This window comes from Vanellus vanellus (assembly GCF_965231255.1).
Source record: "Vanellus vanellus genome assembly, chromosome: Z".
NCBI lineage: Eukaryota > Metazoa > Chordata > Aves > Charadriiformes > Charadriidae > Vanellus > Vanellus vanellus.
The window spans coordinates 40,752,789-40,777,919 of record NC_138908.1 but is presented as its reverse complement, the minus strand read 5'-3'; the positions used below and the strand labels follow the sequence as shown (position 1 = coordinate 40,777,919).

The 25,131-nt window shown below is 34.3% G+C and overlaps 1 protein-coding gene across 2 annotated transcripts in view; it reads right to left on the bottom strand.

The window, feature by feature from the left end:
* The window catches only part of CNTNAP4 (contactin associated protein family member 4), a gene marked incomplete at both ends in the record, with an annotated part of 255,494 nt that overhangs the window by 211,455 nt on the left and 18,908 nt on the right, over positions 1–25,131 (bottom strand). For both annotated transcript variants that reach the window (XM_082498062.1, XM_082498061.1), the window contains one exon: positions 3,505–3,615. In XM_082498062.1, coding sequence (XP_082354188.1) covers positions 3,505–3,615 — 111 coding nt within the window. The remainder of the gene's footprint in view (positions 1–3,504; positions 3,616–25,131) is intronic.

Sequence of the window (25,131 nt, the reverse complement as noted above, 5' to 3'; positions counted from 1 at the left end):
CTGCAAAAAATTTCTTCTTTATATTTAGTCTGAATCCACCCTCTTTTAGTTTAAAACAATTTCTAACCGTGCAACATAGATGCATATTTGTTTTTACTCATGAATGACAACAATTTGACTCCTAAGCAATCTGTGTAAAAACACTGTACTTTCTCCTGTTTAAATTGTGTTCATTTTTCCCTAATTTCAGCTTTTTAAGAACCAAGTATATTATTGGACTAGGACCATAATCTGCTTGTCTAAATTGAATGTTAGAAGGTCGCAGTCGCTGCCAAACACTAACTTTGGCTGAATGAAAGATTTGCTTTTATTCAAAGTAGAGAATTATCTGTATTAAAGGCAAACCCATTTGCAATTATCAGACAATTTATTTTGAAACTGTAACAATATGTTCATCGCTTCCATGAGATCACTGACAACACAGCAATCTAAGTCATATTCTCCTAATAACGGATCTTTTTTCCAGTCTATGTAGTTTAACAATCATTTCTTGTGTGACTAATCTGATTTTTTTTATAGCCATGTACATATAGTGATTTTCTTTGTTCCACCCAAATAAAACTTTCATCTATAAACACCTATAAATATATTCAGGTTTTCCCTTGAAAATTCACAAAAAAGAGTTAAATGCAGATTCAGTACAGAAAAGATATTCGTTGTTCCATCGTAATTACTGTGTCTTTACTTTGATGCAAAAAAAAAAAAAAGAAAATATAAGTTAAAACTAATTTATTTAAGATTAATTTATTGAAGACTGAAGAAATTTTTCATCTCACCTCATCTACACAATTTTATAGATTTTTGTCTGAATGAACCAAAATATACTTAACCAAATGGTCTGGTCATGAGTTATTAAACCAAATATTTGAACATGACAAATAAATAAGACATTCAAATCTTTACCCTGTTTAGTATTGTGAAGCTGAGGTACATGGAACAGAGAAGGCAGAAAGCTAGCAATCTTTTAATTAGGCAACCTGCTGCTTTGTGTCTACATGATATGGAAAGATACCAGACATAAAGCTATAAGCATTTCTAATGTGTGCACACACTACAGGGTAATGTGAAGGAAATGATAAATCTAAAAAATGTTAACATGGCACAAACAACTTCATAGCACACGAAAAAAGCCAAAAGGAAAAAGTTATTAAATGTACACTTTGGGGAGGACCAATATACTGTTTGATAAGAACTCATGTGTTGGTTAAGATTCCAAGAATGCTTATTACTTCAAATTAAGGCAAGTCCTTCCACAATGTATTATTTTATTTAATATCACAATTTAATTCAAAATATAAGTTCATGGTCATCAAATTTGTATACAAGGCTAATTATATGGATTGGGATACTCCTTCTTCACCATAGAGTTTCTATCAATCAGCACATAGAGAGTGTTCCAATAAAACACAGAGATCCAACAATGGAAAAGTTTTTGGCAGTGCAAAATATTCTTAAGATTTAATTTACATACTTATCAATTATATACATTGATATAAAATATAATAATTAAATATATATGAGGGGAAATGGCTATGTTTGAATGGCTCTAAATAACCAGCACTGTTCTTGTTGTCTATATTAATGCTGAATTATTAAGATTAGATTGTGACCTGAGACAATATTTCAGTGAGGTCTCTCAGGACTGCACCTTTGAATGAGTTTCTTTCTTGCTTCCTTGTGGGTAATAATTAAACAGAAGTCAGTGTCCATAGAAGCTCTTTCTTCTATAAGCCCATACAGGAGCTCCAGCCACTGCATGTTCATGTTGCCAGACAGCTTACCAATAGGTGGGAAGTCGAGCTTCATAGCCTCCCTGAACTTCCACTATACCGTGGGTCATGGTTGGTTTAGAAACACCAGAAAAAGATGGCTGGATACAGTAACATATGCTCTTGGATATCTAAACTGCTTTCATTTCAACCCAGACTTTAGCTGTTTTTGAAGCCATAATTTTAAAGCAGAGTATTATTTTCAGGTATGTCAACGAGTGGGATTTTGTTTACCAATAATACCATATTGCCACGTTTTAGTACAATCTTTCCTAAAAGTATTTATTCCTCCTCTAAGAATAAATAGTGTGATGTTAAAATCAACTGGTCTTACTGCTGGTACATTGGGGAAAAAAAGAAGAAAAATTGCCCTAAGTATGTTATTGACAGGAATGATTGAGCTCATGGATACTTGCCTAATGAGGCTGATGACTGAGATTTCTCGATATTTCAAAGTTAATTTTTATCTTTTTAATGCTCAATATACTTGGATTTTTTTTTTTTCACATGACCTTTCAACATAATTACTTATTACATATAAGCCACAAACAGCACAAAGTCTAATGTGACATGTTTTGACAGTTTAAATTCTTTTGGTTTTGACAGATTTTATATAATCTAACAGATACTGTGAAAAAGCTTCAGAATAGATGTCCTTCACACAGAACATATAAGACTGTTGTCATTAGGACCAGAAAACATGTTTACAGTAACTAAAAAGAATTAATCATTTCTCATTCCTACAGTATCCTTGACACAAAATGCAAAATTTGAGTTACCACTAAACTTCAGCTAAAATGGGTAATCTCCAGATCTTCTGACATATACCCAAGTGTTTAAACCTTTTAGCTACATGTCAGAAAAGAGGAAAATAACAATGCTATCAAAGTTTAATTGCATTTAACAAAAGAAGGTGTTCCATAATTGACCAAAAAGTCTGAAAATGTATGTTTAATTACAATATCAAAGAAAATTAGAAATGATACAGAGCTTTCAGAAGATTTTTGTAGAGGTATAACATAAATAAAAACCTAACAAGCAAGTTTCTTTGACTTTAGCAAAAATTTGGACCATATTCCAGTTATGTTGTTTGACACAGTGTCAGTGAATAAGCATAATAAAATATTAGGCCCAGTGAAGAAACAAAATTACAATAACCAAGATTTTAAATTGCCAGGAAAAAGAGAAAACAGTTTCTCAAAAATATTTCCTGAATATTGGGTACTGTCTTTCCAAAAGGAATCTGCATTTACCCTTGTTTCCTTAGAGAATGATGTACAACAACATTCATATACTCGCATTTCTTCCATTTGTTCTCTATGAAAAAAGTGATTATTTATATTATTATTGTCCTGCTAAGAAATAAAATTAATTTTAAATTTTGTTTTAGGAGTACACGCAAATATATGTCCAAAGCTGTCCACATTTATGCTGGAAAATCACAGGAAGATTTTGGGTTCAGTCAGGATGAATCCTTTACACTAAAAGTAGTAAAACATTCATGAGTGTCTGAAAGTATAATTTTACCATGAAAACCTGTTCTAAATGTCAAAGTGAATTCTTTGAGACTGTTTTAGCTTCCCACTCTCCTTAAAACAACGAACACAACTCTCTCCAGCCCAAATAACCCAGAACACGCTCACTGTATTTCATTTCAACATTGTGCAGCAGTACAAAAATGCTTAAAATATACCCCCAAAAAAATAACATGAATCAACCAATGAAACGCACTCACCCTCTCTTCGATTAAGCCTTGCAAATCCAGGGCTGTGACTGCTAGACAGCTCTGATGAACTGCTGAATGATGACTGAGGCAAAGCAGACACCAACTGATCATCACAATTATCTGCCAGTGAAAAATATCACGTTCAGGTTAATACAATGAGCACCACTTACTGGAACTGTAACCAAAGAGAACACCAGAAAAATATCTGAATCAACCCTGAATCTGAAAGCAGCATATCTCTAAATATTTCCTCTTACTGTATTATACGTAAAACTATCAGTACTGAGGCAGAGGTGATTTGGTGGTTTGGGGTTTTTTTTCCTTTTTTTTTTACCCAATATTTCATGAGACTACCAGGGTATAATTTATTATGTTCTTCAATTGGCTGTACTTGCCCATTTCTGACCTAACTTCTGAGATCATACTGATAAATGGTTCAGAGCTCACTCATTATCATTTGCACAGATAGCAACTGATGTCTTCTAGTCCTGGTTGTAGCATGAAGCTACGGCTTCAGCACATGCTCTTTATTTTCTTTAGACCTGATGCTAGCACAGGTCTGTACAATCACATTTAATGTGCAATCACATTAAATACTGTTATTTCTTCAAACAAAAAACACCCAACAAAAAAAACACAACAAACCAAACCAAATGAAATTATAAACAAACTCATCCCTTTTAAGCACTGTAAGAATGACAAAATAGAAATTTTTTTGCTTTGCCAATGGTATGTATATTTGATAAAGACACAGCACAAAATCATTGTCACACAGTTATTAGTATGCAAGTCATAACATCAGACAGAATGAAACCTGAGTGTTTCAGAAAAAGAAGTCTTAACTGCAGTTCACAATCAATGGCGCATAAGCAAGCAAATGCTAATCAATACTTTGGATGTTAAATGCCTCTCCAGCTCAATTACTATACAGGACGTGTTCATTCTCCATATAAATTTGAAAAATATAAATTGAGAATCAATATCTGTTCCAGTTTTAGCTGAAAGAAGACTGATTTTAAAACACTAGAAGTGTAAGCAAGTCTTTCCCTAGCTGTACTATGTTGGCATCTGTTGTTTAGAAAATGAGAGGAAATTATGTAAACCATCAGTCTGTATGAAATGGTTCTTTTTAGGACAAACACATTCTCTGGATGTAACTGATAAGTGACACATCACAGGTGTCCTTCTTCTTCTAACCCTTCTGTTTGTCTACCAGACTTCCACTATCACAATAATGAATATTAATTTATACTAAATCTTTTCCTGAGTTAGTGATAATTAAGTGTTTCTGCTAAATAAGTATGGATATTTATAATTAGCAGCAAGACTTGTATACAAATGTCTGAAGGGGATCTTTTGATCACATTCAAAATTTTTTTTAAAGTCAGTTCATTTGGTCCTTTAAGCAAAACTTTTCCTGAAGACAAGGCCTGATACTGACCATGACTGCTACAGCTCTCTCAAATACCATAAATAATATCCAGTCACTACAAACAAGAGGATATATTATTTGTTCTTGATAAGCTCACCTATTCCATACTTCTACCAAATTCAGAGTACCTCCTGCATGTCAAAGGCAGAAATAAAATTTACTTTCATAAGTTTATTTCCCACTCTAGTCTTCTATAATACAAACTGCAAAATTTTATAACTACTCTTTATTGTCCTACTGCAAGCTCATTTTTCACTTCATTATACACAGATTAGATTTATAATGGTGAAAGAGGCTCTGCTACTTGGGACAAATTGTACAACTGGTAAGCGTAGAAGAAAAAAAAAAGAAGGGAAACAAGATTTCCTCTTATGAGCAAATGCATTGCACTAGTAAGTCTTAGAAAAGGATCTCATTAGTGAAAGATTTCTTTACAGCACAGAAAATAAAATAAAAAAAATATTAGTCATAAACTACACCAGAAAGTGAACAGTATGATGCTGCTGTGCTTCACACAGAGAGCTACTTCCACTGCTGATGCAAGAGAGCACTTCAAGTCCCACTGATCCTTTTTCTAATGTCAAAGCTTACATTTTAAAGACTAGATAAAAACAGGAAAATTAAGAGGAAAGAATGGAAAGGCCCTTTCCCCAAAATCTATGTACATGATCTAGAATCACAGAATCACAGAGTGGTTTGGGTTGGAAGGGATGTTTAAAGGTCACCTTGCCCAACTCCCCTGCAATGAGCACGGACGTCTTCAACTAGATGAGGTTGCTCAAAGCCCCATCCAACCTGACCTTGAATGTTTCCAGGGATGGGGCATCTACCACCTCTCTGGGAAACCTGTGCCAGTGTTTCACCACCCTTATTGAAAAAATCTTCTTCCTTCTACCTAGTCTAAATCTCCCCTCTTTTAGTTTGAAGCCACTACCCCTTGTCCTATCGCAACAGGCCCTGCTAAAAAATCTGTCCTCATCTTTCTTATAAACCCCCTTTAAGTATTGAAAGGCCACAAGGTGTTGCCCAAGCCTTCTCTCCTCCAGGCTGAACAACCCCAACTCTCTTAGCCTGTCCTCGTAGAAGAGGTGTTCCAGGTCTCTGATCATTTTTGTGGCTATCCTTTGGACCTGCTCCAACAGGTCCATGTCTTTCCTGTACTGAGGACTCCAGAGCTGGACATAGTAGAACACCTCATCGCTTTCATATGCCTCATATTATCGATTTTGCTCTTCTGATGAAGAGTGGCAAGTGCTATGATATGAATCACCAGGAATGAGACCATGTGATTAATACTTAAAAGCACTAGCAGATAAACAACAGCAGATACACTATTTTTACAACACACCTGTTGTAAAAAGTATTAAAGTAAAAAGTGTTAAAAGTATTCACAACTTTTTCATTCAGGAGGAAAAAAAAAACGCATTTCCACTGAATGGATGAGACCGCTGCCTTTGTGTTATTTGTTTCTGCTTACTACACTTTTCACCTTTTTTCCTCTTAATGTACAAATTATACTGCATTATTCTGCCTAGGTCGTCTAATACACATATCCTGTGAAACTAATATATTGCTTTGAGATATTCCCAGAAGATTTCATTGAGCAATGATATAGTAATTATCCTATACTAATTTATGTCAATCTCAATTTTTAATAGAAAGGAACTTAAACAGTTGAATATAGACAAGATGTTATTCAAAATCCAACAGTGCAAGACCTTTTTTTGCCTGTACACAATAATGATTAAAGAGAAATGAGCAATATATCATAAATAAATCTAATCTGAATAATTATACTTTTATTTTACAATAGTTGCTATGCTTTATTTCAGGAAGATAACTTCATATCAACTTATTTTTTATTGCTTAGCACATGTTGCTTAAAACATGTTCTTGTTGCAACTTACAGTGTACAATGTAACTCAAAATCTAGTAAGAAATCCAGAATTAAATCCAAAACACTTTGTAGAAATTGGCAGGAACCAGATGGTCAGTATCAATTTGTTTCTCAAATTTAATAAAAGAAAATGAAAACATAATCTGTACATCATGACAATTCTATGTGGTTTCACCTACAGTGGAAGACATATTACACAATGAAACACTGTTTAAATTCAGTGTTTTCCTACGTTACCAGTCAGGTCTTCATTTCTCTGGGAAACCCTTCCTCTATACAACAGAACAGACCTCACTGCTGAAGGCGATCCGGGGTTTTCTAGGGATATTTCACACAGCTCCTTCAGGCTAAGTGAATACTTAAATGCTCTATTCTAATATGAGTTTTAAAACAACTAATTTTAGTTAAAAACTATGCATCATATAGGGTTGTTGTTTGTTTGTTTGTTTGTTTGTTTTTTGTGATAAATTCTTTTCTGTTTTAAACAATAGTTAAGGATTCCAAAGATGTTAACAAAGCATACGCTTCTGTAACATCCACAAAAATCTGGTGTCAAATAAGGCTTTGTGAAGGAAAGAATATGTATTTAATTGTGTGATGCTGATGTAGAGACTTTTTGGCAAATCAAATCAAGCTCAGGCCTACAGAATGATTGTACAGCAACTGTACAATGAGAAGAGTAAGGAATAATTGTGAAATGTTAGGGTTGGCTTAAGCAGAATACTGACATGAGCTGTAACACTTGCTATTTAAAAAACAATGTCTGAAATCAGTAGCATTCAATAGGACAGAAAGGCACTACTCCAGGAATGAGAGCTAAAAAGCTGAAGTGCAACTGGTAAAAAAAAGAAGGAAGAATGTGCAAATGAGGGAAATGATGTATAAACAAAAATATATTACCTGTTTCATCACCAAATGCAAAAAGTTATTTGAGTTATATTGGGCATGCCATTCCATGTAGCATAATTCCAGTGTATATTTAATCAAATTTATAAAGCAACTGAGGCATTTTGTAGGAATAAAACTGTATGCGTTGCATGTACAAAGTATGCCTATCATTTCTCTTCCAGCTTCAAATCCTATCTCATTATGTAAATTCAGAGTAAACCAAGAAATTATTCATACACTGGTACCATAATTTACATAGATCGTGCCATATGATCTACAACAGATGGAGTTCAAACAGGATATCATGTAGTAAAGCAGTTATCACAGTTATGTTTATAACACTATGGTTGATCAAATAAATTTTGTGGGTTTGCCCAAAGCAGCTGCTTGCTAAAATAAAAATAAAAATAGTAGTAAAAATAGTAGAATATTGTGAAAACCTGAGATTTATTTTTTCAGAATGCATACATGCGTATTTTCATTTCGATGTAGTGAAAAAAACACAATGTCATTTACAGTCACAAACCTTTTTTCTTTTGCAACGTCAAGAATATATGTCACCGATTTTAATTTGACTGCAACAGGCTGCTGTTTGTCACCTAAATTTTCACCTTGGCCCATAGTATAGACTCACAGATTTTTACGCAATTCAGTTTGAGTGCAATTTACTCTGAATAAGCAAATGTCAGAGTCCAGTACTTAGTTATTGCAAGTTGACATACAACAAGGATTCTGTTGATAATTATCTAAAAAGTACATGTATTACATTGAGATATTCACTTCATTTAAGACATAACCTAATTCAAACTAAAACATCGCAACACAAGAGCATACAGTAATTAACATAGTACAATTTTACCAATTTAACTTTTTAATTAAATTAATTCTAGTTATTATATTGCTGTATATACTTTTTTCCTTAAAATTTAGTTTACTCAAAACTTTCCAACAAAAAAGAACTACCAATTTCTTAAAAAACTGTTGAACAGGTAAAGCAAGACATAGGTAGCAAAGAAGGACAAATTATTATAATGATGGACTTCCCTAAAGAAATATTAAGCTCTTCAGCTTTATCAAGGATCCAAAGAAACTACCGAGTGCCTAATGAGCAGAGTAATAAACATATTAAGGTTAACAAAAAAAATCTGTTCCACTAAGCCACATGAAAACCAAACAAAACAACAACAGTAAAAAAACAAATCAAAGAAAGTCTAACAATCTTTCCTCAATTAGGGAAAACTAAACACCTAATCATGAGAGAAGCAGACTACCTAAGGATAGCCGGAAATGTTGTCTTAGTGGAACAGAATAGAAGAAATAACTCTGGGACTCTCTAAGAAGATTATTAATGTTCATCTTTTCCATGCAGGTGAAGCTGCAATGATTAGGAATGATCAACTTTGCTGCTATTAATGCTTTCAGATTTGAATATGTGAATATCTGTGATCAAAAACTTCATGAAAAGGAGTGAGGCTCATAAAAATAGGAGACATATAGTATCAATAGGACTAGTACTTGCCAAAACCTCAAAAAAAGGTACCACAAAAACTACCATCCAATAGGTATTTATTAAATCTATGATTCAGTCATGTGGACTTCAAAGCTTTCCTTTTTCTATCACTGTGAAGACCAAATATCCTCAAGCCCATCTAACTGTTTTCAAAAGAAGATATTTAATTTTCCCTAGGAGTGAGGGCATATCTCACTTTACTTAATAGAACCTTTAAATATGTTAATTGTGGTAATTTAGTCTTCGGTCCAAGTGCAGACTTATAATTAGTTTCAAAAGATTCGTTTAATTTAATGAGATTCACATGACATAGATAAAAAGAGATGTGCCCCTCTCCTTCTTTTGCTGAGAGGTATTGACCATTACGCTGATCCTGACTACGGTGAACTCTTCATCAATGAGGGTAAGAATAATGAGGAGCAGTCAAGTTGATAGATTTACAGACAATTAGATCCGGTTAGTTTCAGGCCTTCTCGATAGACAGTATGCAATGTCACTTAATAAGAAACTGGCCTGTGGTTGCTGCTATATGCTTCCCCTTGCATTTGCTTTCTGACCAGGGATAAGATATCTTTGTCAGAGAGCCTAAGCACTTCTTCATCCTGGGTCTACTGCTGCCCGTTTGTAGCTAAGAGTTCAAAAACAACTAACTATAAAAGTTGCGGTGTTTCATGCATGCCTCTATGTGTTCTTTGAAGCAGATCTTAGCCACTAGTGTTTCCCTTTTCCACTCTTCAGTTCATTTTGTGCAATGTTTTTAGGCTTTTCCACATATTCCATTTGAACAGCATTTAGGAGCCGTAGAAGATCACAGTGCTGAGGTGCCTCGCTGAGGTTTTCTAGCCATTTTCAGCTGCTCACTACTTTTAAAAATATTAACCTTTCAGGTTCAAATTTTATTGGTGATCAGCCCAGGCTGATTTTGTTGTTGCGTTTTTTGTTGTTGTGGTTTTTATTGTTTTTCGTTTAAACATGAATTTTCATTAAGAGATTTCATCTATTTCTTGGGAAGAGGTGGAGGGAGAAGGAGGGCAGCTGACTGCCCAAGGTAAAAAAAAAAAAAAGAAAAGTCTTTAGGCTTTTGTAACAGTTTCTCTGTGAACGTAAAGATTGATTTATCAAGGAGATAACCTTCATGGCAGAGCTGATTCTTTTCTTGAATTTGAAACAAAATCTTCCAGTTTTCTGACAAAGTTTTTAGCCTTTGCAGACTGTGGTTCACACAAATTCAGCACAGAATTAGCAGCCAATTGTGCCTAATATACTAGTCACATCAGGCATCCAATGTTTACCTTAGCAAAAAACACACAACGCTACCTTTTTTTCCTTTCAAGAAGCCAATCCCATTACACAATTGCAGTTATGTCATGGCAAGGATGGATCAAGAATAAGGAGTACCAAAAGCCAAATTTCATACGTGCTTACTGACCACCTTGTTGTTGTCCAGGGACACAAAATTCTTTTTATCACTGAACGTAGACAAAAGTCAGACTAGAAGGAAGAACATAAAGACTGTAGTTAGATAGATCAGAATTGAATGATAAAGGCCTGGAAGGTCTATAAAATTTTGTTTCCAAACATGGACATTTGCAAAGATTTATACCTTGCAATAAACCTTCAATAGCTAGTATGGTTCTTTGTAGATGGAAATTATGCTTTCATTATTATTTACTTTTACCTTTTTTTTTTTTTTTTCTGACTTCATGAACCACTTTTGTTCCATAGTTTATGAAAAAGGAGCATGAAAATCACAGGGAAATCTTCTAATTAGTTCTAATGAAGTGAAATAAATAATGTCTTTGTTCTTAGAACCCAGAAATCAGCCAAGAGTCAATGACTCCTCTCTTAATTGACGTTAAAGATATATTGGCAATAACTGAGTTAATGGACTCCTGGTTCTCTTGGACTTTTTAGAAACCTTCAGTCTATGATCCAATACAACTGAAGTCCTGTCACTAAAACTTAACTCCTAATTCCTAGTGCCCTTTGAAACAAAAAAAGTCCCTATATTAAGTTCCATGGTTATCAGGTCAAGTCGGCTTTTTTTTTATAGATTCCAATTATATTTTATGTGTGTGAATTTAGTAGTAAAAGAGTATATGATTCGATAAAATATTAGAGTAGGACAAATTAGAACCGAGAGGTGATGGGAGAAATGGGTCATTTTCTATTAGGGTCTTCTCATTCACTTTAAAAGACATATATTATTATAAATTTATTAATTAACAAAATATTCTGCATTAATGCTTTTAGATGAGCTTGTTCAAGGTGTACCCTATAGCAAATCAAGAAAGTAGAAGGGCATATCTTCTACTAGATAGGCAAGTATCTTGTGTATTTTGACTTAAAGGCATATTTCTTATCAAACAATAGTTTAAACTGGCAAGATAATGTGGAACGTATTCTAAAACATCAGCAGAATCTGAAATTTGTGGCATCTTATGGGCCCTTGCTTAGTTGTATAAACTCAAACTAATATTGTTTACTTAATATTTCTATTATCAGAAAAATATAGAAAATGTTTTTCTTTCTCCTAAAATCGCAGATGCAGACAGAATTCACCCAGAAGGGGGGAGGGATTGTCCTGGATTTTAACCACCTTATGCAGTCTAAGGAGACCTTTGCAAGTGAGTGGCATTTGTCTGAGCCTGCAAGATTCTGCCCACAGGCAAAACGCTGCACCACTGAATCCCCTCAACTTCCCTTTCTTCCCCAGTCCTACAGCTATGCTTTGCCACTAATTCCCAGACAATTTTTACTGCAACAGATATAATTCTATATTTATATAATATTATATATTTAATAAAACTGAATTATCAAGTCACTCACTTGAAACATGTTAATGTTCTTTCTTATTTATAGACCTGGTTATACATTAAGATATAATGTGCCTGCAGGACAGAACTCTACTTGCTGTTAAACAAGGTGGGGGGAAAGAAAGGGAATAGTGTTTAGGGGAAAATGATTACAGGTAAGAATGTCCAAGCTGTAAAGTCTCATGATTTTACTACTTTTATCAATGCTTACTTTTGTATTCCTATCACTCTATTGGCATAGCAAAATATTTCCTTTCAAGAGAAGTACAAGGGTTGACTAGTAATTTCCAGTACAAAAGCCCTGGAAACGTAATTATTGATAAGGAGACCAATGCAGCTGGGTCATTCTGCATCACACTGGATTTGAGACAATTTGCATCTCAGTTAAAGTAAGATAATTTTTTAAAGTATCTCTGACAGTATCACTTGCAGCTGTTTAATGAGACTTTAACAGCTCTGGTTATATTTTCAACTACAAAGCACATCCATTCCCAAAGCTGAGGCTTCAGAGGAAAGAACAATAACATCAAAGCCCTTCTGGCAGGTACCACAGAGATATAATTTAGGAGCAATTCGTTTGGATAAAAGATAAAAACCAATAGGGAAGCTCCAAGGTGAAGTAATACTAGGCACGACACTAATGACTTCGGTCACTGCTTTGGTCAAAGACACAAGGGGAACTAGTTAGTTCTCTGGCCCCTGACCATCACCTCCAAAGGCACAGTGCTAGCTCTGCTCTGTTTTAAAGCATCCGGCACAAGCAATTAAACTCAAGACGTCCGAGAATGCTGAGGGCAGTACAGATAACATTCTTGTTACGGCACTGTAGGAAAAGAGGAAACAAGAAGTTGCATACACTTATTCATTTCAGGATTAAAAGGATCAATACCAAACTGACTCCACTTACAGGCTATAAAAATTGTCCCAGAAGCAGAACAGAAAGCCATTAGTTCATACATACAAAACATAGTCTAATTGTATTTTACAATGTCGTAAATTTACATTTCTTCTTAATAATTTTATACATTTAAATATAATTACTGCTAGGAAATAATATCTTTTTTCAGAGATAAGATTTCAAAGATAAGATCTGAAGTCTAGCTTTGGTTGTAAGGCTTTGGATCTCATTATCTTGTCTCTGTATGGAGGAAAAATCTTCTGTCTTCACCATCAGTTATGTTATTTCAAGTGCACGTTTACACAGACGTTGATCGAGTCACCTCTCCAATGCTTTGGTAAGACAAATTCCTCTACTGTTATTCTGTATAGCCTTATTTCCCAGCCCCTGCATCAGTTTGCAGGCTTACTTTGAAGAGTCAGTATTTGCATATAATTCTTGAACAGAAACTACCATCACAGAAAGCGGTAGCAGAGCTCAGTGAAAGCAAACTGATTCCCAACTTCTACTTGTAATTTCCTTTGCTCAATTACTTTCATACACTGTACTTGTCAAACCTTTGCCCGTGGCATTACACAGGTCTCATTTTGAAGAAGTTTTCCATAATGACCTCTTAAGTGTTTCATAAGTTGGTGTTTCTTGGGATACTTTCCCATTTAATGGACATAACCTGATTTGGTAGATCCCAAATGTATACGCATACTACCCAATCTACATTTATCTCAGTAAGAAACATGATGTTTTGTACTGTGAATTTGACAATTCAGATCATCCTTTAGTGACTAGTTACCTCCCTTTTAAAAAAAAAAAATATATATATATACATTTACATGATCTGTAATTATGATGTCATTTTCATCCTACTATATGGCATTGACAAAACAGCACTGGATGAAGTACCTGCCACTGAGGCATCCTTCTAACCAAAGCTCAACCTATTGATATCACCTTCTTTAAAGACACATATTTTCAGACATTGAACCAGTTTTTAATGTAATTGAAGATGTCCTACATTAATGACATAGAATGCAATTCTTCTAATCAGTCTTATACAGCAATACATCATAATTGATTTATGCAAGTATATAATATTAGAAGTGCTTTTATCACAGATTTCTAACTATTATGTCATTTACCCCTTTAGATTATCAGTGAAAGTTTTAAATTCAATGGATTTGAATATTAAAGCCAGCCCTGAAATCCTGTACTACACTCAAACCCGTTTACGATTACTTGTCTTTATACACCATATCCAAATCTTTACAAAGGTATGTTTCTGCCATTAAAAACTGTCAATATCACTTGATTAAAATCCAAATACTACTCCTTTTCACTGACAATTTTGTTAATCACTTTATAATTTGTGAACACCAACAGTAAATAAACTGATATTATGACCTGTTTAGAATGCATGGACATACATGGACCACCAGCAGTGACACTTTTTTTTTTAATAATTGGGATCTACTGAGATTGATATCATCATGCATAGTAAACAATGTAATAGTCTATCAATTTCACTGGCATGCATGATGAAATCTAACCTCATTAAACAGATGCAATGAAAACTTCAACAGAATCTTTGGGAAGATCAACTAGAAAAGCCTCTTAAATATAGAAATATATAGGTCTTTGTATTTCAAAGTAATGCCTGTGCAGACTTACTAATTTTCTGAAAATGAAAAGTGTTCTGAGCACAGGAAATTCTAAAATAGAGACAATATCTCCAGATAACTTTGGTATTTATGTATAATAAATTATATATGGGTACCAATAAAATAAAATAAAAAAACATATTTATGTGCAAGTGCTTACAGCAGAAATGTAACACACTCCTTACAAGTCTTGGAGCTTAGGCTCACATACCTCGCTGAATATCACTGCATGCTACAATGCCTTCTCAATTACTATGTTTTGCTGGAACATACTTGTCTCTCCTTTTTTGTGCCATTTTTCCACCTGCCTCTTCAGCTGGAGTGGAGTCACACACTATTACCTTTTGCATACTTTGAAATAAGTATTTTGGAAGATAACATACCTGTTACGAGTGCTCCAAACTACACGCATAGATAAAGAAGATCTTGTTATTATCCAGGTACTTTAAATCACATCAAATTCACTTTCAATTAAGGCGGAAGGGAAAAAAAAGTTTATAACATTTATTTCTATGAAAAAGTGAGAGCCCACACAGTCAGACAACTAACACTAATCAGAAAGATTTCTCTTTGTCTCTCACTTTTTTACTCAACTACCTTTCTGTTTGGTCCTTATAAAGCATAGTTACTGTTTTAGAATTTGTACACATTTTCAAGCCTTGACTGTTTGTGACTGTTCGTCACAGAAAACACCAGCTGGAGAGAGCTCCTCTGTCAATGAACAGGCTGTGGTGCCTTCTTCAAGTGCTTCATTAGCTCTTAAAGGCAAACTCATCTTCAAAGTCTCCTAGGGATCCAGAAAGATCTAATTTTTTCCTCCCACATTGCCTTCTATTCCCTCCTTGAGCTGACCACTCCATATCTAAAATAATCCTTGTTCTGCTTCTTTGAATATCCAGATGTCTCTTTGCTAGGCTGGCTGCCATCTCTACCTTACCATGGTAGATTCCCCAAGTAAAAAGCCCCCCAATGAATGCTTCACAGGAACAAAACCTAGCAATTCCAACTGTGCATGGAGATCCAGCATAGATAAATCTGCTCTTATACGCGGGTTTATCCATACATGATTTAACTCCCTATAAATAGCTTAGGTGCTGTATACCGCTCTACATAGGAACCAATTTCTGTAGGAGTTATTCAGAAGAAGTTTCTCTTGAATTAAAATACATTTTTCACACATACCGCAACAATTAGTTACTCCCTAAAATAAAATAAATCAATATTTGGTGTGAAGCCCAATAGGGCAATAAAGAGCAGAAGGCAGAGGAAAATTACCAACTGGCAAATTCCCACCCCTGGTACAGAGCACAACTGTGTCCCAGGAAGAAGCCCAAAGGCAAGTGTGTTCCTTCCCATAACCCAGTAGGTTTATAAAGTCACTCAAAACAGCTCAGTGCTAAGCAGTGAAAAATTCACTGCATGTTATATCTCTTTGGGATGTTTCTCTGAAAATCCCCCCGGCCCCCAAATTTTCTCTGTTAAACTGAAATTCATCACGACCTAACTGAATAACAATATACTACTACTACTACTAATAATAATAATAATAACAACAACAACAACAATAATCTGAATGAAACATGGAGATAAAATTATTTGTAAGATATTTGGATAAATCTTTATATAGTAATCATAACTCCAAAATCTCTTACAAAACTGGTGGCATTTCTAAGAATAAAACATAACAGTGGGAACTATCCCACACAAGGAAGTCAAACAGTGGACCATAGCCTATTTTAAGTTGTGATTATCTTAGCATTATGATTTCAACAGTGATTTGGATAATAATTTCCTTACAATAAGGACTTCATTTTTTGGGGACAATTTCAGCTGAAGCTGCCTGTGTGTCTAGCAACACATTCAAACTGTAGCCCAAGAAGCACATTGGCATCATGTTATTTCAGGTCAGTCTAGTCACCACTAAATTTGGGAAAACTGAAATGAAACCAGTAAAATTTGAGGGTGGTAAGGCACTGGAACAGGTTGCCCAGAGAGGTTGTTGAGGCCCCATCCCTGGAGGTGTTCAAGGTGAGGCTGGACATGGCCTTGGGCAACCTGGTCTAGTGGGAGGTGTCCCTGCCTATGGCAGGGGGGTTGGAACCCGATGATCTTCAAGGTCCTTTCCAACCTAAACCATTCTATGATTTTATGAAAATTCTATGTGATCACATTCTGAGCATTTTACCTGATTTAAACTGAAAAGCTACATCTCAGCCACTTATGTTCCATAAGTGTATTATTTACTGCTTTTTCTTGTTCACAGTATGACATTGGCAGATTTACATTCCCTGGAACCTATAATTTTCAACTAAGTTAATTCTCACCCAATCTCATTACAACAATGAAATAAGCAGAAATAGCTGCCTCCAGTAGTAAAGTTACATAGTTACATCCATGTTGATTAAAGGTAAGAGGAATAATCCAATAGCATTGATAACTTTTATTATTTTACAGTGCCTGCAAAGGTGTTTGCTGTCAAAAATCATGTAGGCTTCCCTTTAATATTCATAGCAGGAATGCAAGGCTAGAACTGACATTATTTAGGACCCTGTATAACAGCTCAAATTCATGCACAACCCCCTAAGCACGATGAATCTTCAGGTCATCAAATCACCAGCTTCCTGACTGCTTTAAATTATGAAAGCAAGAGCAGTTATCTGGTCTAAAGCATTACAGTGTTTCCTGTTTTCCCTCAGTCGAAATGATAAGCAGGAGAAAAAAATAAAAGTCATTATGACTGCACTGACTTCTGTTATGAGTAACTCAGATCTCCGTTTCAATCATTACTCAGCCTTCTGCAGCCATATCTCCGATTGTATTTTCCGTATCAAAAGTCCTGAAGTCACTTAATGTACTGATAGTTTATTCCCAACATGGATACATTTCATTACTTTTTTTAAAAAAGTAATCAACATCACAACTTAAATTAAACACTAGAAAAGTTCTTTCATTTTAGAAAATTAAGGTGAGACCTTGTAGTGCTCAGTGTTAACAAGTGTTCACAGGTAATTATGTTAACATACAAGACTAAAGTATTTTGGATACATTAAGTACAATTATATGGAGGAAGACTGACTTTATTGATTGTTTAGTAATTTTTCTTTCATAAGATGGCACTTCAAAACCAACTGTGTGATCAATACAGTACTTCAAAACATATGAGCACTTTCATTTAAATATGAAAACATAGCATGGGCTGATAAAATCCCTCCGAAGGAGGCAACATTATTTCTCTAAATAATTATAGCTGTTTCGTAGCTGAATAGTAAGCTTGGCTCATCTTTGTATGTTTAAGTAAATATGATACATACCACGGTTGCTTATGATTTATACATGATGCAGTTTACCACAGGGTCAGTGGACACAAGCCCCATGTTAACTATATAAAATATCTAGTAAAGTATCTATCTGAAAGGCAAGTGAGAACAGAGATGCTTAGATAGTTACAAAACCCATTTTCATTTCTAGCTATTGATTTTATTTTAAATTCTTCTAAAAATTCTTAGGATTTTCATTGGCTTGGTGTTGTTTAGGTTTTTTTTTAATATTTCTATGTGAGCAATGCAAATAATTTCCCCTTCTCAGAAAGTTCAAAATGTAAATTCTTTTATTACAAACGTCTTCTGTGTTCACTCAAAGGAAAGAAAACCATGCTTCATTTTGAGGAATTTCACAGTTTTCAGACAAAAAATTGGATGCTTGCACATGGCTTATCTTATCTAGACTTCCTATGTTGCATGCACTTTACATAGATTTGGGGTCTCTTTTTATTTTCTTAGTGTGGAAGAAAGTTGCATTTCAAAAGAAAATAAAGTCCTGATAGTTCTAAGAGGTTGCATAGACCATAAGATATCAAATATTTGAATAAAGAGGAATTATAATTCTTCACATGAAACTACCCAAAGCTGAAGCACTGCCGTAAGAATAAATAATATAATTTACTGAAAAACAGAAAAAAACTGAGGGTGGCAGTGATAAAAATAAAGTGAAAGCAAATTTCCATAGTTTTTTTAAATTAACTGAAAGAAATTATTTCACGTAACAATTAATTAGGTCCACAGTAATATACTTTGGAAGAGAGATAATTCCATAATTAACACCAATAAAAAAAAATCAGTTAACACAGCATGTAGGAAAACCTTCATTTCAAATTTTTTGATTAAAATGTGGATAAAGCTGACACAAAAATGGAGTCACAAGGTAAAAATTGAGTCCAGAGGAGAGTGGATAAATCCTAGAAGAGCATGTACTTGTCAAATAAAGTAGTATCTGTCACCAAAGCAGTCATCTGTCACCAATCTGGTGTCTTCAGAAAATGCAAAGAATACAGTTAACTGATGCTGAAAAATCTCTTCACTGGGTTATCTCCCTCTCAGTCCTTTACTCATACCTCTTGTTTTTCAACAACATGCAAATTAAGATGTCACTTTAAAATGTCTTCTACAGTTAGTATTAATTTGTGTACTAACCTGGAATAATGACAGTCTCAAAAGAGAGAGTTCATTTCTATTCTTTGTAATTACTTCTATTTTACAATAAAACCAAGTTGTACGTTTTCTGCATATATATTCAATATGGGAATCAAATTTTTGTTTGTTTCAAATGAGTGTGACCACCCATAGGTTCTACTTAATTCTAGAAAAAAATGTGTTTATCTCAAAATATCTGAAAGTAATTTTACTTCTACATGAGGGTGAGACAAGACAGAAAAAAAAAATAATCTGAGAATACTGGCATCAGACAAAGGTTACACCTTAAGGTTCCCTTCTTTATTCCTTCATTTCAAAGGGTAGGTGCAAATGAAAGAGAATAGCCAAGTCCTCCACTCTCACAAACAGGACAACAATCCTACAAACCTCTACATGCAAGCAAATGCACTGAGAAGGATTTTTCAGAATAACTTGGAATTTGGTAAGCTACCAGAACAAAATAATAAAATCTACCAAGAGATGCACAAATAACAGTGGAAATTCCAAACTGTTATCCAGCACTGAAAAGAAGGAAAAAACTTTGATTGTTTAAGCCATATTTTCCTCTAGAGAATTTGTATTGTCACAGACATTGATCCAAAAACATCAGAAAAGTTTAAATAGTTTTTATAGTTTACATTATGTTTTATCTTCCTTTAGCTACACACAGGTTAAATCTACTCTTGATTCCATGGATTATAACTTTGAATATATTAAATAAATAGAAGTTTAACACCCGAATATTGAAGTTGCTTTTGGAAGCAAAATGTGTTTGTATTCAGCTGGGTATGTAATTGCTCTATTGTAAAAGCCTTTTTTTTTTTTCATAGAAAGCAATTTTAATATTTGTATGATAATTAAATAGGATTTGTAAACTTTATAAATAGGTAGCAATTCATTGTTAAAAACTTAATGGGAATTATTGCTATTATTAATTTTCCCTTAAGATTTACTGAAAGATTATTCTATTCAATCATACACAATTTAATGGCATCAGTTACTCACTGAAGATTTATTTTTAACTGATATTATGAGATACTTCTCAAATGTTTAATTCTACAGAAAGTCGATTTAAATTTCGATTTGGAAATAAAAGCTGCTATAAATATACTTTACAGGACTTCGTGATAAAAAGTATTTCCAAAGGCAATAATACTATTAACTACTTCTATTTTGTTAAGACTAAAAACAGTAGTTTATCATTCATTTATCATTTCTATTGTTTCTTGGTAAATTTAGTTTTGTCTTTTTTTTTTTTTTAATTAGGTTTGTCTTTTTTTTTTTTTCTTTAACTTGAAAGTTCAACTTGAAGTCAAATCATGCCATACTGCCACTCCTAAAAGTCATACTATTCTTGGAAGCATTCTGCTTTGGACAGTTTGCCTTCAGAGAAATGATACTCCAGAAGTCCAGATGACCACCTTATGAAGGGATGACTTGCACTATAAAATGGAAGGTAGAACAGTTTATAAATGGTACGCTTACAATAACAAATGAAATGTGCCTGTGATATGCTCAGTGCAGAGGCCACTCAACAACAAAAGTCTTCTATTCATACTGCTAAACTCTCTCAGCAACCCGAACAGTGTGGCCATAGCCAAACGTCTGGCATGCGCTAATTCACGTAGTGTACCTGAGAAAGAGTGGTGGAGGAAGAAGAGACCAAAACTTGCTTATGATCATCCTGACAATTCCTAACAATGTAGATAATCAAGTCCCACTGCTGAAACACTCCCCATCATACTTATTTTGTACTTATTTGTTTAATATATATATGAAATTTAGAAATTTTATGTTAAGCATACACGTTTATTAATTACAAAATTTAAATAATTTTATATATTTCAAGTATATATATATTGATTTAAGCCATATTTCTTAACTACTTTTTCAGTAAACTGGCTGACTACAAAAATTGTCATGGAAATGTGGAGATAAAGTACATATAAACTCTGTCTTTTGCATGTGACTTCAGGCTCTATGAACTTAATGCAGGAATAACTACAAATCTATGGAATTAGAGTACATTGTAAAAATGTGGTTGTACAAGTAGTTATTGCCATTTATATGCAACATCATTACAGAAAGCAAACAAATTTAGTATTAATGTACAAAAAAAAAAAAAAGGCATGCTTCCCCAAAGCAATTGAGATTCTCAGGAAAAAATATTTTCAATGGAAATAACGAAATCTTCTTGGCAGGTTAGTATTTTATGTGACGTTGAATAAATACTGAATTAAATGAAAATGGCAGAACATCTGATTATACTTGTGTAACAAGCATTCATCTAAATCCTGTTTGACTGAACTATGACATTCCTATTGACTTATTGACATTTTACACATATCAAGAAGTATTTATTAGATTAACAAAATGAATGAAGAAAGAAATGGGAATATCTCTTTCTGTACAATTGACCTTCTTTTGCCCTGACTGTGGGGGAAAGGTACATATGAAAAGAGTCATATTCCCAATATATTCCCAATCTCTGTGAAACAAGAATCTAGAATATTTAATTTCTAGTCTGTGCAAAAAAAATTAAAAAAAAAATCTCCTGGGAGCAGTATTTTACATATCCACATTTCTTTTCTGTCAGATTTTCTTATTAGATTACTTTTCTGTGATGTTCACTTAGAACAAAAAATGCAGTAAATTACAGTATATATACTTTAGCCAAAAACAAGGCTCTAACTAAGCTAAGAGCACCAGGAGACATTACAGCAGCTTAAAATGATAAAAACTGTCTTTAAGCCACATGATTAAAATATTTCTATCCAGCAGTAAATAGGAATTTGATTCAAGCTGAATTTATTTCTAAGATTTAATTAAAAAAATACCAATGGATTTTTTTCAAGTTTTATAAAGATTAAAAAAAAAAATTTTCAATTGGATCCAAGAACAATCTATCTAAAGAGAAGTCACATATAGCTCACTGTCATTGTTTTATCCTTAAAGATTATAAATAAACTGACATGACTGAAGAAAAGAAATGGGGAAGAAAAAGAAGAAGAAAAAACAACCCTGTAAATCAGTTTAAAAATTTGATCCCCGAAGAAAGACTGATTGGCTTCTCTGTCTATGAAGTAAATGTATTATGAATGAAGGAAACTACCTGAACTGGCATGGGAGCCTATATTGTATTTGTAATTTATTTCAGGTGATCATTCTAAAACCTTTTTTCTTTTCTTTTCTTTTCTTTTTTTTTTTTTTCTGTTTTCATGGGAAATGGAATTCAAGCAGAGCTGGCAAACTCCATCTGAGTTGCTAGGACAATTGTAAATTTCATCCTTACTTTGTCATCTGGGCTGGTAGGGCTGTTTTTCAATACCAACCCGTCAGCTTCTGAAATCAGCCTGCTAAAATCTGTTCTTTTTCATGGTGATTTCAATTACGTGGCTGCAACCTTCTATTCAGATGTGTTAGAATTAAATATATCAGTGAGAACATGTTTTCCCTGTTGTCTTCAGAGGGGAAAAAAAAATAAATTAGGGAAAAACTTAGTACCTGCTGGGGAAATAAAAAAGTGGAAAAAAAACAACCCGGTGCTTAATACTGCTTCAGTGGTAAACCTGATGCTCTCATATACAGATGGTACGTGACTGCATTCAGGAAATTAGAAAATGTCCTTGCTCATTTTACAATATTTATAAAATTCCCCTTCAGAACAATCACTTATTATTTATGGGAAAAACAAATAACAGCAATTAAAAGAAAAATTGCAGACATATTTATTTACCTATTTTGAAGTAGAACTAGCCAGCAAGATTTATTTCTGACTTCTTGTTCAGTTTATTTTTAATGACATTTTCTCCAGATAGATGTATTTCAAAATGCTTCTTGTCTGCACTTAGACTTGCACCAGAAGCTTATCCTTTCCATGTTGTGCTGGTGCAACACATATACCAAACTGAAAGGAATTTTTAACTATCCTACTTAGTTCACAATACCCTTTACTGTGCCATCTGAGTGTCAAATCTTCAAGATATTTACCTTCAGAAAAAATCTGAGACATACTAGATGGTGTAAATGGAGCAAAGAAAAGGCTTAGTGGTGGTCTCCCAAACATTATGCAACTGGACAGTTATTTTCTCCCAATTCATCCAAGAACTTAAAAGATGTACATGAAGAAAGAAACATACAATTTAACATGGTTCCTTAAAGAAGTAAGGTATAACAATTATGTAACTATATATATACATTGTGTATGACTATTTTTGTCTCCCCTTCTTTCTGTTGTCCAACTTTTCATTCTGTTTCCCAGTTTCAACCGAATTTCAAGAACTAGAGAGGTTCTAAAGATAACAAAGTTCCTTAAAACTTTGTGGCCATAAAGGAAAGGGATTTTTATAAGTGTCCTGCCTGCAGGCAAGGCTGCCAGATGGACTTTCATCTTATAAGACACCAAAGAATACCCACAATCAACTACAAATAAACACAAACCCTGGTAAACCTTTACAATGGAGCTCAAAATGTCTTGTATCAGTCCGTATATATTCAATCTCACACCGTGTCGTGGTTTAGGCCAAATCAACTACTGGGGACCTGGAGGACCACAGATGAGACCGAGAGATGCTCCCCTCTACCCTCTTCAAAGAGAGAGGCAGAGGTGGGAAAAACAGACTTATGAGTTTAGAAGGAACTAAACTACTTTAATGAAATATTAATAATAAAATAAAAAGAAAATAATGGAATATATACAAAACCATATCAAACTCCCCAGATGACAATCACAACACCAGCTGGCACTCAGGAAGTCCCAGACTGGACTCAGTGACGGACGGGAAGCGGATTCCGGATCTGCATTCGGGATTGGGATCAAAGGCAGACAAACAGACAGAGTCTTCCTCAGACATTGGCCATTGAAGAAAGAGAGTGAGAGCTGACCCTTTGATCCCTCAGCTTTTATACTGAGCATGAGGCAGATGGGATGGAATACCCTGTTGGTCAGTTTTGGGTCACCTGTCCTGTTTCTCCTCCCCAGAGGTGGGATCCCACTGCGCTTTTCCGCTTCCGACCCTCCAACGTGGCAAATAACAGAGTTGGTTGGCCTTGGGCGTTATAGCAATAAGTATAAGCAAGAGCCTCTCTGCATACCATGCCTGGGCATCAGCTCTAAACAATTGGTCTTATCACCAATAAACACTGAACTGTCTGCACAATATGCAGTTAATTTCAGTAGTCAGAAGAGGCCCAGCTAAGAAGCGAAGTTACTGAACAAAATTGGTTCTGTTTTATCTCAAACCAGGACACATACTGTAAGATGTAAATCCATAGAAAGGTATCTTCTTTAGTGCTGGCACTTTCTATTTCTTTTTCCTCCTCAGACAGAAATAAAATTAATTCATTCATACAGCATATTTCACATGCAGTGAACTGGAAGTACAATTTCACCAACCATTCCTCATTCCAGCTCCAGTCATTAGTCTCAAATGCATATTTATTTACGGTTAGAAACAAAACCCAGTATGACCTATATCTGAATGCACACATTCTCAGTCCTTGAAGGGTTAAAGAATTCAGTTAGCCTCTCCCAAGCTCTTCCCCTTACAGAAAACCTTGTTCATAGGAGTGTGATCATTTTATTATGATCATGCCAGATCTTACTATCGTTTTTTCTTTTTGTTATTCATTCTCCTCATGTTTTGTTTTTTAATATGAGAAATAAAGTTTAAAAAATAGAAAGAATTTTTCTCCAGTATAATAGAGAATAGCATATATACACGCGCACACACACACACACACAAAATCAGTGTGAGTGGCAGCTGAAAGAATGTACTGATGGTGTCTCAAATATTAATGGGAAAAACCGAGGTTGGAGAAAGCTAAATCAAGATTGAGAGTGTTCTAAAAAGCTAAAATTTGGACTGCCTATAAATAAGTTTTATACTCTTTATTTCATGGAGTTCTAAGAACCTTGGCCTTTAGCAAGAGAGTTCATGGTAAGCCTGCCAGGAAATAAAACAAAACACAAAAACAATCCCCCAAAAAACATGAAAAGCAGAGATACGCACAGGACGTGGATAACTAACCCTTTGTTTCCCAGTATTTTTTAATAATAGTCAATACTTAGT